General features: G+C 39.7%; 1 protein-coding gene across 1 annotated transcript; it reads left to right on the top strand.

Annotated features, from left to right (window-relative positions):
* The first annotated feature begins 7,823 nt into the window (after positions 1–7,823).
* On the top strand, positions 7,824–13,294 carry LOC306982414 (polyadenylate-binding protein-interacting protein 2-like). The gene is made up of 4 exons (XM_079582353.1): positions 7,824–7,973; positions 9,688–9,805; positions 11,111–11,296; positions 13,092–13,294. Exons 2-4 carry the CDS (start codon positions 9,695–9,697, stop codon positions 13,155–13,157), a joined length of 363 nt encoding a protein of 120 aa, XP_079438479.1. The 5' UTR covers positions 7,824–7,973; positions 9,688–9,694; the 3' UTR covers positions 13,158–13,294.
* The last annotated feature ends 1,265 nt before the right edge of the window (positions 13,295–14,559 follow it).

The following is a 14,559-nucleotide window of genomic DNA, read 5'->3' as shown; positions in this document are numbered from 1 at the left end:
TCATTAGCGTTAGCATACTGTTGCTAGTGGAGGCATTTTGCTCAGCGATCAAAAATACTATAACGGATGTTAAAACTAACTTAGGGACAAAATTCTCCAGGTTCTGTACAGCATGTCCATATGACTGAGGTTTAGTGAAACGTGACTTGTAGCAAACCAATTTGCATGTGATGTTTCTCTGTTCCCCTGAGGTCGAGGGAGTTTTGATGGGACGGGAAGTTTCTATCCCTTTCAGTCCCGGAGATATCACCGCTAGATCGCCGATAACCAATATTGTCCATCCATTTTCTTCTTCTTTAACCGGGCCGGGTCGCGGAGGCAGCAGTCTGACTTCCCGATCCACACACACCTCCTTCAGCTGTTCTGGGGGGACCCGGAGGCGACACCAGGCCAGCTCGGAGACATAGTCGCACCACCGTGTCCTGGGTCCACGACGCCTTGTCCCACTAGGACATGCCTGGAACACCTCCCGCGGGAGGCGACCAGGAGGTATCCGGAACAGATGCCCGAGCCACCTCAGCTGCTCCTTTCAACGTGAAGGAGCAGCGACTCTACTCTTAGCTCTTCACCCGACCTTGAAGGGTGCGCCCAGACCACCCTGCGAAGGAAACTCATTTCGGCCGCTTGTATTCGCGATCTTGTCCTTCATTACCCAGATCACATGACCACAGGTGAGGATCACATGACCATAGGTGAGGATCTCATGACCACAGGTGAGGATCTCATGACCATAGGTGAGGATCACATGACCACAGGTGAGGATCTCATGACCATAGGTGAGGATCTCATGACCACAGGTGAGGATCTCATGACCATAGGTGAGGATCACATGACCACAGGTGAGGATCTCATGACCATAGGTGAGGATCTCATGACCACAGGTGAGGATCACATGACCATAGGTGAGGATCACATGACCATAGGTGAGGGTCACATGACCATAGGTGAGGATCACATGACCACAGGTGAGGGCGGGAACGTAGATCGATCGGTAAATCGTGAGCTTTGCCCCGACTCAGCTCCAACCAATATTGTAAAATCCTAATATTGGCCTGATATATCAATCAAAACTGCAACAAGAGGAGGTAAGCTCCAGTGGAGAAGCTTTTAGATTCAGGTAAAGCCGAACTAGAATATGCTCGGTTAAGGCGGGGGTTAAGAGGTTAAAACACGTTTAGAGCATGTGAGAAAACTGCAAACAGCAGGTATTTATAACAAGTATTTGACAGTGGTTTGTTTTAATTAAAAATATCCGATATTCTCATTCATGGTGTAGATTTACAAGAGGATAAAAGGCACCAAGCACAGGATTAGTCATCAGTCTGACAAAACACATGAAAATAAAGCAAGTCAATGTGAATAAACGATCGTACTGAAAGCTAACAGCCTTAAAAAGATGATTAGCAAACAAACAGTGATATATTTAATCAAAGAGGAACTTCCTAAAAACTAATATGTCTCAAAGACGAAAGTAAAGCTCATAACAAAGATTTCAAACAAGTGTCTAACAGAAGAAAACACTGCTCCTTTTGAACGCATCTGCTAACAAGTATGTTCGTCTGCAGAAAGGCCAGCGTTAGCATCGCGTTCCGGAGATTTGCTGCAAAAAGGAAGATAGTATCGAGGAAAGGAGAAGTCGAGCTGGTCTAAAAGGTTATAAAGCTTTGAGTAGAACCGCCCGGGCAGGCAGGAGCTCCACATTCCGCTCCGTGAAGGTGCATTCAGGCACAAAGTAGCAGCTGGAGGCTAAAGCTAACGATAACACTTTACTCCTTAACTGCTCACAATGGGCCCGTGTGTGAATAAAAACACATTTAACCAACAGAATCACGCAGCCGACGTGTATTCACAGCGACCTGATGTTTAATGTCGGCCACAAGCGGGTTGAAAAGGAAGAGGAGAGCAGGTTTGGGTTTAGCCGTTAGCCGTTGTTGATGCTAAGAGATGCTAACAGGTCTCACTCACCTTTTCGCCTTTTCGCGGGAATAAACGCGTCTTGTCGCTGATGCAAAGGCGGGAGCGGGTAGTTTTGTGACAGAAGCCGGGGTGTCTTACCTCAGGCCGGGGGGAAACGTGTGTTTGCGCCGCAGTTTGAGGCGGATTCGTGACTGTCGCAGAGAGAAACCGGTGCTACCGGAAGTGAAGTCAAAGCAGCGCCGCCCGGACTACAGCGCCATCTGGAGGCACCAGAGACTTACAGCATGAAACGAACACATTTAGTCCTGTTTCCCAAAGGTTAGTGCTAGATCGTCTGCTGTGAGTTTGTATAGATCTGTGAGTTGGTTTGTCTAAAAATACAAATAATCCTAATCCTTAAAGTTAACCCCTTAACTCCCGCCTGAACCGAGCACATTTTCTCCAGTTTGGCTTTACCCCAATCCAAAAGCTTCTGGAAAAAAGCTGTGAAAATAGCAATAAAACAATGATGGAAATGTGACAAAAAATTTATGAAAAAGTGGCAAAAATGTCACAAAAATGTCACAAGAAATTGACACATAAATGACGAAAAAATGACCAAAATGTGACAAAAAAAATGACAAAAAATGACAAAAAAGTGACAAAAATGTGACAAAAACATAAAAAATAAATGACGAAAAAAATGACCAAAATGTGACAAAAAAATGACAAAAAAATGACAAAAAAGTGACAAAAAAGTGACAAAAAAGTGACCAAAATGTGACAAAAAAATGACAAAAAATGACAAAAAAGTGACAAAAAAGTGACCAAAATGTGACAAAAAAATGACAAAAAAATGACCAAAAAAATGACAAAAAAGTGACAAAAAAGTGACAAAAATGTGACAAAAAAATGACGAAAAAGTTACAAAAATGAGTTGAACGCCCAACAAAAAAATGATGGGGAAAAAAATCTGATGACATGAGGAAAAAGATCCTTTCGGTTCAGGCGGGAGTTAGGAGGTTAACCATTTCCCTGGCCCTAACCTTCATTTGTGTCATGATATCTCACGTTTTCACAGCAGACTGTCCCTTCTAGCACTAACCTTTCCCAAACACAACAAAAACAGCAACAAAAACGCAATAAAGAATATGAAAAAAAAAAAAAAAAAAGAGCCACAAAAACACAGCAACAACGCAACAAAATAGTCACGATCAGTTTTGTAGGTCTTAGCTTTCAAATGAGGTGCTACACTGGTCTATTGGCAGGAAGCTGTTAGATTTGAGCGAAGCGGAACTGAAGAAAGTGCAGTAAGCGGCTAATAAACCCACCAGGGCAGTTTTCAAGTTTGTTTTCAAGACACAATAATAAAAACTATTCATTCATTCATTGTCTATAACAGTATATGTTCTACAGCCAAACGTGGACTTTAGCCCGTCCAGCCAAACTGCAGGCTCTTCCTGTTCTTTATTATTCTTGTTTGGTCCTTTTGAACAGAAACAAAAGCAGGAGTGGCTGAAATAACATCACTTAATCCGAACACTGACCTGAACCTCCACTGTTTCTCTGGTTTATAACTTATAACTTGGTTAAAGGGCCTGTAATGGAACTTCTCCTCCTCCTTTAGTTTAGTGTGAGCTCAGACTATTGTGGGAAAAACACTGCTCGCCTCATTACAGGGTTTAAGAGGTTTAAAATCAAGGCCTTAAATCATTAAAAAGCATTAAATTAGATTCAAACTGGTATTAAATCTAAGTTTATTGTAAATGCAAGTTCACTGTACATTTTTTATATTATTTTTTATCAAATTTGACTGTCATGAAGTCATGACCTTTCAGTGAGTTTTCCTGTGACCCTGAAAAGTGACACTAAAGCTGTGAAATTTGAATGGGATGTTCGTGAAGTTAGGAATGAGTTTGGACAAAAATAACATTTTAATTTAGTGGCTTCCTTAACGTTGTCCTGCTGTTAAAAGGACACAAAATAAGTTATTTTAGTCAGACACTATATATGGTTTGACCCCAAAAAAATTGCTACAGAAGGTTTTTCAATGGTTTTCTGTAGTATCACTTGTGCTTATTAACATACTAAAAGTCTACCAAAATCTGACCACTGGAAAGGTCAAATTTTCAAGATGGCGTCCAAGAGGGTGGCGAGATCCTCCTTTATTATTCATCCTAAGTCATGTTGGTTCTAACCCCATGTTGTGGGTGTCTGGGAATCCAATGGGCTTGTTCAAGTTGTAGTCACATGATCACATAATTATGATATACAAATCGTGGACAAATACTCTATATATATTAACATTAGTCTTAGGTGTGGAAATAGATCTTTTGCCAGTGCGGGAGCCAGTGATGCGCGGGTTGATCCGGAATGAGCGGTTACCTGGGGTTACCTGGGGTTTCCTGGGGTTACCTGGGGTTTCCTGGGGTTTCCTGGGGTTTCCTGGGGTTACCTGGGGCTGGGGTACCTGTTGCCTCAGTCGGGGTCATTTGAAATAAAGATGCCAATTAAACCTTGGTAATTTAGATAGCGCTAGTCTAGTACTAAAAAATGCGGATCGGGTTCAATATTTTCTTTCTTTTTCCCTTCCAGGTCCACCATGTCAGGCTAGGGCTGCTCGATTATTGAAAAAATAATAATCACGATTATTTTTGTCATAATTGAAATGACGATTATTCAAACGATTATTTGTTGCCTTTAAAAAAATCCTTCAAAAAAGTGACAAAAATCCATCAAAAAAGTGACAAAAATCCAGCAAAAAATGACAAAAATCCCAAAATTAAAACAAAAATTAAAACAAAAAATGTTTTTGAAAAAAAAAAAAATAAATTGACAAAATAAAAATTATAATCGATTTTCTGCGATTATGCTAATTTTGTAATCGTTTACTGTTGTAATCGAAATCGTAATCGAATTTCGATTAATTGCACAGCCCTATGTCAGGGCCGACATGGTCGCTTGCCTCGCCGACTTTAGTGAATATCTTCGCGAGTAAATGTCGTAGAGATTAATATATAGAGTATTTGTCCACGATTTCTATTTCACAATTATGTGATCATGTGACTACAATGTGAACAAGCCCATTGGATTCCTAGACACCCAGAACATGGGGTTAGAACCAAAATGACTCGTCTAGGATGAATAATAAAGGAGTAATGGGCATTTTAAGGATCTCGCCACCCTCTTGGACGCCATCTTGAAAATTTGACCTTTCCAGTGGTCAGATTTTGGTAGACTTTTAGTATGTTAATAAGCACACCTGATACTACAGAAAACCATTGAAAAACCTTCTGTAGCAATTTTTTTGGGGGTTAGGTGTTTGTTTTTTTCCATATATGAGACGAGTAAACCATTACAAAGCTTTATCTTAAAGAGAGCTGTGGGTCTATACACTCTCTCTGCTGACTCTGTGCAGGAGCTATTTTGAGGGTTTGGTTTGGACTAAAAATAGGACCAAGTGCCTGAGCCGTAGGAAAAGAAACAGCTCTAGACTCTTTAATGACTCTACACATGTGTTTTGTTGTTGTTGTGGAATCAGTTCAAATCATTCACTCTCACTGATAAAATAAGTATTGTATGTTCTAGACCTGATCCAGAATGAGGCACATTTAAAAACCACCTGTCAGTCCTGAATTTATCCTCCTCCAGCTTTCGTGTTTAAATCGGGCTCTGAGCAAATGTGTGAAGGTCACTTTGACTATTCCCGTTTCCAAAGTGTGAAAATACGACACGATCCGGGTCCGGGGGCTTCATGGGGCCGTGGTTTGATTTTGGGGGGAGGACGCTTGAGCCTAAGCTCTTCCGAGGACATCATGAATACTGCAGTAGAATCATGAAGTACTACAACATGTAACAATTGCTGGGTTGCAGGTTCTAGAATATGATGATGTCATCGGACCCAGCGAGGGGGAGGAGCCAGTGTTTCCTATTAACAGAATCACACTTTCACAAGTTGTAGCTAAAAAGAAAATGTATGAATTAGAAAAAGTGATCATTAATATCAGTCACTGGGTCCATGAGCTCTTTGTACAAGACCAAAAATGTCCTCAAAGACACAAATATGTTTCCTCTATATAATAGTCCTTAAGAATGCTGTGATGTCACCTGCAACCCAGCAATATCTGAGTATCTCGACTCAGGATGGACATGAAAAACAACTGACAGCGGCATTTTTATGTATTGTAATCATTGCTCATGAAGATAAGAGTAAAATCACACGTTAATGTGAAGAAACCAACAAATCTCTGTCTGTGGAGCTACAGCTACAGTCTTAATTTTAGTCAAAGTGATATTTTTGTGACTAAAATTGGACTAAAACTAAATTAAAAGTTTCTCATGAGACTAAAACTGTGACTAAAATGTCCAGATATTTGAGTCGACTAAAATAAGACTAAATAAAAAATGAAAAGGAGAGACTAAAATCATCCAGACTTCTATTGAGCGTCTGAAAGAGCCTCAGATCATTTAAATTCACTGCCAAATGAACAGGTTTGTGCTTTATTCATGTGGAAGCAGCTCCATGGAGTCGAGGACCATGATTAAATACAGAGCCGGTTCTTCCTATATGCAGACTACGCAAGGTGCGTAGGGCCCCCGCAGCCGCAAGGGCCCCGCGTCTCAGTCAAACTACGGTGTTGTTTCACTGATTAATCAGCGTTTTGTTACGGGACAGGCTCTTCCAGCGCGCACTCACTCTCCGCCTACTGCGCCACATATAACACCAACACGGAGCAGTCTGGTGAAGTGAATGAGCAGGAGAGACCGACCGCCTTCCCCTTGTCTCTTCCAAAGCGCGAGTGCTTCTCCGCTCGTGTCCCGCTCGGCGTCTGTCTCCTGTGTCCCGAGCGCTGCTCTCATGTTTTCTCTGTGCGGACTCTGGGCTGCAGCTCTGGGCTTCGCTCTCATTTAAACTCTCTTCTTATTGTGTCTGGTGAGTCTGGAGTATCCGGACAGTAGTTTACGACAAGACGAGAGTAAAGCCGTTCTTGGCCTTTATGTTGAGTTGAATCCAATGGTTCTCATGAGCACAGTTACTTACAGTAACTCTGGTTCTCTGAATGTGCACAGTGTTACTCAGACTAATTCTCAGTGGTCAGACTGAAACAACCGTCAGGAGCAGGTTTCAGTTAGTTTTAAATCAGCGGTTCCCAATCTGTGGGTCAGGGACCAGAGGTGAGAGAATGGGACCATTTGCCATTTACTATTTTAAAAAGGGAAATAGACTAGTAGTCGTCCTAAATACCAGTCTCACAGTGGCTTAGTGGTTAGTGGTCCTCACACAGGGGGCGGGGCCTGAATTGAGGTCTGTATGTTCTGCTTCTGCCCTGGAACAGTGGAACTGTTTTGACCATAAATGGATTCTCTCTTCGTCGAATAGCCATGGGACGCTACTGTAGGGCCCCTGTGTGGATTTTTGCTTAGGGCCCCAGAAGGGCCAGCACCGGCTCTGATTAAATATGATTATAATTAATTTTATAAATTAGTCTTAAATTTAGTCGACTAAACTGACATGCAATTTTAGTCGACTAAAACTAGACTAAAATTTAAACGTTTATTTTTTTTTTTACTAAATCTCGACTAAAATTAAATTACATTTTAGTCAAAAGACTTAAACTAAAATAAAATTAACACTGGCCTGAATGAACAGCGACGATGTGATTTAAAAGTACGATTCATTTAGTCGTCGATGCCAGAGCCCCATGTACGGCAAACAATATTTAATTTATTATTAGTCGTATTTTTTTTTTTTTTTTTTTTTACAAAAAAGCGACAATAACGTCACAATAAAGACGTATTTATTAATTTTCATCATTATTTATTTCGTGTAAAAAAAAAAAAAAAAACGTAGCTCTGTAGTTTTTCCGCTGTTTTTGTTCGTTGCGTGATGACGTACCCGAGGCCACGCGCGCGGTCCGGTCCAATGAGCGCGCGGGGGGGGGGGGCGTAACGTGCGCGCTGTAAACAAACGGCCGCCGCCATTACTATCATTACTCTGTCGTTACACTTGTGCCGAAGCAGCGACTCGAGCGGCGGATTTAACTCCACATTTCACCGACTTTCAGCCTCTGTGTCGGGTAAATATCACTTCTGTGCTCTCGCTGACGCCGCACTCTCGCGGGAACAGGCGGTCCTAACGGTTGTCATCGCGGGAAAGTGTTTTTAACGGGCGCTGTTGTGTCGGAGGCGTTTAAGTTTCACGAATTAAAGAGGAAAAAAGACGAAGTGCGTTTCTGTGAGGCAGCTGTGGAGGAACATCTGGGCCTGAGGAGAAGGTTTTACCGGAGCTGAAGCAGAAACCGGGGTGATTGAGTTCATTACGATGATGTAACGGGGCAGTAACAGCGATATGAATGTCATCAGAGAAGAAGAAGAAGAAGAAGAAGAAGAAGAAGAAGAAGAAGAAGAAGACATTAAGTTTAGCTGTGTCAGTGTTAAAGGAGGGTGTGCAGAGTCCTGTACTTTCTCCAGATCTCTGACAATAGAGTTCGGGAATGTGACGAAACATGTATGAAAAAGTGGCAAAAATATCACAAAAATGTCACAAGAAATGGACAAAATATGACCAAAAAATGTGACAAAAAAAGTGACGAAAAATTACAAAAATGTGATAAAAATTTGACGAAAAAATTACAAAAAATTGACCAAAAATGACCAAAAAAAGACCAAAAAAATGACAAAAATGTGACAAAAAAGTGACGAAAAGTGACAAAAATGTGATAAAAAATTGACGAAAAAATTGACAAAAAATGACCAAAAATGACCAAAAAATGACAAAAAATGTGACAAAAAAGTGACGAAAAAATTGACAAAAATGACCAAAAAAAATGACAAAAATGTGACAAAAATGTGACGAAAAATTAATGCAAAAGTGGCAAAAATGTGACAAAAAAAGTTACAAAAATGTGACAAAAAATGACAAAAAAGTTACTAAAATGAGTTAAATACCCAACAAAAAAAAGACAAAAATCCAGCAAAAAAAAGACAAAAATTCAGCAAAAAAATGACTAAAATCCAGCAAAAAAAAGACAAAAATCCAACAAAAAATGACAAAAATCCAACAGAAAAGGACAAAAATCCAGCAAAAAAAAGACAAAAATCCAGCAAAAAAGTGACAAAAATCCAGCAAAAAAAAGACAAAAATCCAGCAAAAAATGACAAAAATCCAACAAAAAAAATGACTAAAATCCAACAAAAAAAAGACAAAAATCCAACAAAAAAAGACAAAAATCCAGCAAAAAAATACAAAAATCCAACAAAAAAACACAAAAATCCAACAAAAAAACACAAAAATCCAACAAAAAAACACAAAAATCCAACAAAAAAACACAAAAATCAGGCAAAAAAAAAAGACAAAAATCCAACAAAAAAGTGAGAAAAATAAAGTGACCCTAAACGAAGAGGCCCCGCAGTCGCCCTCAGCTGTTCCTGAGCAGCTGTCGGTTTCTCCGGCTCGTTGTGGCAGGAACAGGTGCAGGGCGTGTTTACAGAAGACGCTGTCGCTTTAAAGGAACCTCAGCTGTTTCCAACCTCCGGTCCAGGGGCTAAAACAGGGACAGAGACTTTGGGCAGGAGGTCGAGGTCCCTCATTTCTCTCCACGTATTTCCCCAGTTTGTTTCTACATTTCCCTCACATTCCTCGACTCTGGATATTTCACTTTCAGATCCTCCAAACAGCAGTTTCTCTATGATCCTGTAGAAAAGATGTTTGTGATGGTTTTGTGACGGTTTTGTGATGGTTTTGTGACGGTTTTGTGACGGTTTTGTTTCTCCGTGTCTCCTGGGCGTCAGGAGGACGATGACCATCAGTAACCGAGTGCCTCTGGGGGAGCAGCTGATCCTGGACCTGGAGGAAAACCCCTTTGCTGAGTACATGTGGATGGAGAACGAGGAGGAGTTCGACCGACAGGTGAGCAAAGGCTTTCCTCTTTAGGTCCAGTTTTTGAGGATTAAAGAAGGGACCTGGTTTCAGCTCAAATCAGGGCTATGCAATTAATCGAAATTCGATTACGATTTCGATTACAACAGTAAACGATTACAAAAATAGCATAATCGCAAAAAAATCGATTATAATATATATATATATATATTTTTTTTGTTTTTTTTGTTTAATTTTTAGATTTTTTGATGGATTTTTGTCACTTTTTTGATGGATTTTTATCTTTTTTTTTAATGGATTTTTGTCTTTTTTTGATGGATTTTTGTCACTTTTTTGATGGATTTTTGCCATTTTTTTGATGGATTTTTGTCTTTTTTTGATGGATTTTTGTCACTTTTTTGATGGATTTTTGTAGTTTTTCTGCTGGATTTTTGTCTTTTTTTTGATGGATTTTTGTCTTTTTTTGCTGGATTTTTGTCACTTTTTCTGCTGGATTTTTGTCTTTTTTTGATGGATTTTTGTCACTTTTTTGATGGATTTTTGTAGTTTTTCTGCTGGATTTTTGTCTTTTTTTGATGGATTTTTGTCACTTTTTCTGCTGGATTTTTGTCTTTTTTTTGATGGATTTTTGTCACTTTTTTGATGGATTTTTGTCACTTTTTTGATGGATTTTTGTCACTTTTTTGATGGATTTTTGCCATTTTTTTGATGGATTTTTGTATTTTTTTGCTGGATTTTTGTCACTTTTTTGCTGGATTTTTGTCTTTTTTTTTATGGATTTTTGTCTTTTTTTGCTGGATTTTTGTCACTTTTTCTGCTGGATTTTTGTCTTTTTTTGATGGATTTTAGTCTTTTTTTTGATGGATTTTTGTCACTTTTTTGCTGGATTTTTGTCTTTTTTTTGAAGGATTTTTTTAAAGGCAACAAATAATCGTTTGAATAATCGTGATTTCAATTATGACAAAAATAATCGTGATTATTATTTTTTCAATAATCGAGCAGCCCTAGCTCAAATAGTAAATCAGAGAAGATCTGGAGGGTTAAGAGCTCAATTTATTAAAAATGTTTTGCCCAAAGTTTGCCCCATTTCCCTCATAATTTATTTGTTCTTTTTGCCCCATTTTTTCCCTCTTTTTTACTAGGATTTTCCCTATTTTTGCCCTTTTTTCCCCCTAAATTATTCCCATTTCTTGACTTGACTTGACCCTGATGTTGTAAATGTGCAGATCTTCCTCTCACTGTTCTGTTTCCTGGTTCTACACATATATATATATATACATATATATATAGTTATAGGTGTATGTTCAGACCCTGTGCTGCGTGTCTCTCCCGCAGGTGGAGGAGGAGCTGTGGGAGCAGGACTTCATCGAGTCCTGCTTTAACCAGATGCTGGAGGAGGAGGAGCAGTGGGACTGGTTCATCCCCTCCAGAGACCTGCCCCTGCACAGCGCCCCCTGCCTGCCCCCCGAGCACCAGCACAGCACAGGCCTCCACAGCGCCCCCTGGCCGTCAGACATCCTGGTGAGGACAGAGATGTGGAGAGATGTTTAGAATCAGAGTAGTTTTTAGTGCCGTTGTTTGAGAACAGGTTCACAAACTGGGATTTTTCCTCTGTACAATCGTGGAACATCTCCTTAACCTCTTAACTCCCACCTGAACATGTTCCCTCCTGTTCTCCAAGTTCTCCAAATCTGAAAGCTTCTTAAAATAAAAAAGATAAAAAAGAAAATGAGGATGTAAACGCAACAAAAAAGCGCTAAAAAAGTGACCAAAAAACCCTGACAAAACCTCAACAAAAAAGTGACAAAAAAACAGCAAAAAAGTGACAAAAATCCAGCAAAAAAGTGACAAAAATCCAGCAAAAAAGTGACAAAAATCCAGCAAAAAAGTGACAAAAATCCAGCAAAAAAGTGACAAAAATCCAGCAAAAAAAACACAAAAATCCAGCAAAAAAGTGACAAAAATCCAGCAAAAAAGTGACAAAAAATCCAGCAAAAAAGTGACAAAAATCCAGCAAAAAAACCACAAAAATCCGGAAAAAAATTGACAAAAATCCAGCAAAAAAGTGACAAAAATTCAGCAAAAAAGTGACAAAAATTCAGCAAAAAAGTGACAAAAATTCAGCAAAAAAAGACAAAAATCAGCAAAAAAAATGACAAAAAAACAGCAAAAAAATGACAAAAAAACAGCAAAAAAAGTAATAAAAAGTGACGACAATGGCAAAGAGGAGAGAATGCGTTTGGTTTTGGCGGGTGGTAAGAGGTTAAAGGTCAAAACGGACGTCAGATTCAGGCCCGTCTGAAACGAGCAGCTCGGTGAGAGTCTTAACCAAACCGGACGTGCGTCAGCGTCCGCCATGATAAGAAGCCTATTGGTCTGTCAGTGAGGGAGGAGTTAGGGGGAGGAGCCTCAATGCTAACTATCATAGCCACTTTAGCATAGGGACCTCTGGTGCTAACTAGCATAGCCACTTTAGCTTAGCGACCTCTGGTGCTAACTATCATAGCCACTTTAGCTTAGCGACCTCTGGTGCTAACTATCATAGCCACTTTAGCATAGGGACCTCTGGTGCTAACTAGCATAGCCACTTTAGCTTAGCGACCTCTGGTGCTAACTATCAAAGCCACTTTAGCATAGGGACCTCTGATGCTAACTATCATAGCCACTTTAGCATAGGGACCTCTCATGCTAACTATCATAGCCACTTTAGCATAGCGACCTCTGGTGCTAACTATCATAGCCACTTTAGCATAGGGACCTCTGGTGCTAACTAGCATAGCCACTTTAGCATAGCGACCTCTGGTGCTAACTATCATAGCCACTTTAGCATAGGGACCTCTGGTGCTAACTATCATAGCCACTTTAGCATAGTGACCTCTGGTGCTAACTATCATAGCCACTTTAGCATAGGGACCTCTGATGCTAACTATCATAGCCACTTTAGCATAGGGACCTCTGGTGCTAACTAGCATAGCCACTTTAGCATAGGGACCTCTGATGCTAACTATCATAGCCACTTTAGCATAGGGACCTCTCATGCTAACTATCATAGCCACTTTAGCATAGCGACCTCTGGTGCTAACTATCATAGCCACTTTAGCATAGTGACCTCTGGTGCTAACTATCATAGCCACTTTAGCATAGCGACCTCTGGTGCTAACTATCATAGCCACTTTAGCATAGGGACCTCTGGTGCTAACTATCATAGCCACTTTAGCATAGCGACCTCTGGTGCTAACTATCATAGCCACTTTAGCATAGCGACCTCTGATGCTAACTATGCTATGCTAACTCCCTGTCCCGTGTTCCTCCTCAGCTCCAGTCCAGCCTGAACCCCAACGCCAAAGAGTTCACCCCGGGCATCCAGAGCCACGTCATGTGACCGCGGCCCACGTGATCATGTGACGGCGGGGACGGAGCGCCAGAGTGGACTCACTTTCCTTTTGCTGCTTTTGTATTTCCGTTTGCATTTGTTTGGAAACCACTGAAGAAATATCATGAGGAAATGTTCCGTTAGAAGAAGTCCAGGAAGTCCAGGTTCCAGAGTCGGAGAGTCCGTTTGTTTTTAGGTTTAAGGCGAGACGCGCAGGTGGAAACACTTTATTAACCACACGTATTCACTAATACTATCATAGTATATGAAACTGAAAAACAAGGAGACGCGGCCTGGGCACCGTTACACGTCACTAGTTTGGTGTCGGAAAATAAAGTTAAGTCTGTTGGTCCAGGGAGTGACTGTTGATTCAGCTGAAACACATGTTTCACAATTTCTTTGTATTTTTTCAACTATTTTTAAATTATTTTTTTCACAATTTTTTTTTCTTTTCCCATTTTTTGTTCCTTATTTCCCCCAATTTTTATCCAAGTTATTTCTATTTTTCCCCCACATTTTTACTAATATTTCATTTTGGTTTCCCCTATTTCTTGCCCATTTTTACTATGATTTCCCCCCATTTTCTTTCTATTTTTTTCCCATTAAAATAATAAAAACATTTTTCCCCCTCATTTTTACTTCTTATATTTTTACTATTTCTACCAATTTAAAAACATTTTTGCTCCAATTTTCCCATTTTTTTCTTTTCTCATTTAAAAAAAAAAAACTTTTATTGAACACATTTTTTGCTCCTTATTTTCCCCCATTTTTATCCAATTTATCAGGGAGTGACTGTTGATTCAGCTTAAATACATGTTTTTCACAATTTCTTTGTATTTTTTCCAAATCTTTTCCACTTTTTAATTATTTTTGCCGCCGAGAAATGGGAAAAGACAAAAAAGAAAAAATGTTCCTTATTTTCCCCAATTTTTATCCAAGGTATTTCCTTTTTTTTTCCCATTTAATTTTTTTTTCTTTTCCCCCTCATTTTTACGACTAATATTTAATTTTTGTGTCCCCTATTTCCCCCCATTTTATCACATTTATTAAAAAAAAAATCTATTTCTTTCCCATTAAAATAAAAACATTTCCCCCCCTCATTTTTACTTTTTATATTTTTACCAATGTTAATAATAATAATAAATAATATATATATATTTTTTTAATTTTTCCTCCAATTTTCCCATTATTTTCTTCTCTCATTTATGCCCATTTTTACCCAGTTTACTCACATGTTTCTGTTTCTGTAAATCTTTTATTTAACACATGTTTTCTCTTCTTTCCCTGGTTCTTCTAAGTCTCTCAGTCGACTCTTCGTTCTTCCTAAAGTTTGTTTCCCCCGTCTCGCCTTAAACGCCTGGTTTAGTCCGGTTCCTGTAGAGACTCCGCCCACGGCGCCCGCTCTGGCGCC

The sequence above is a fragment of the Gobius niger genome (assembly GCF_951799975.1).
Source record: "Gobius niger genome assembly, chromosome: 24".
Lineage (NCBI taxonomy): Eukaryota > Metazoa > Chordata > Actinopteri > Gobiiformes > Gobiidae > Gobius > Gobius niger.
Note: the sequence above shows the minus strand (reverse complement) of the source record. Positions and strands in the feature narration are given on the sequence as shown.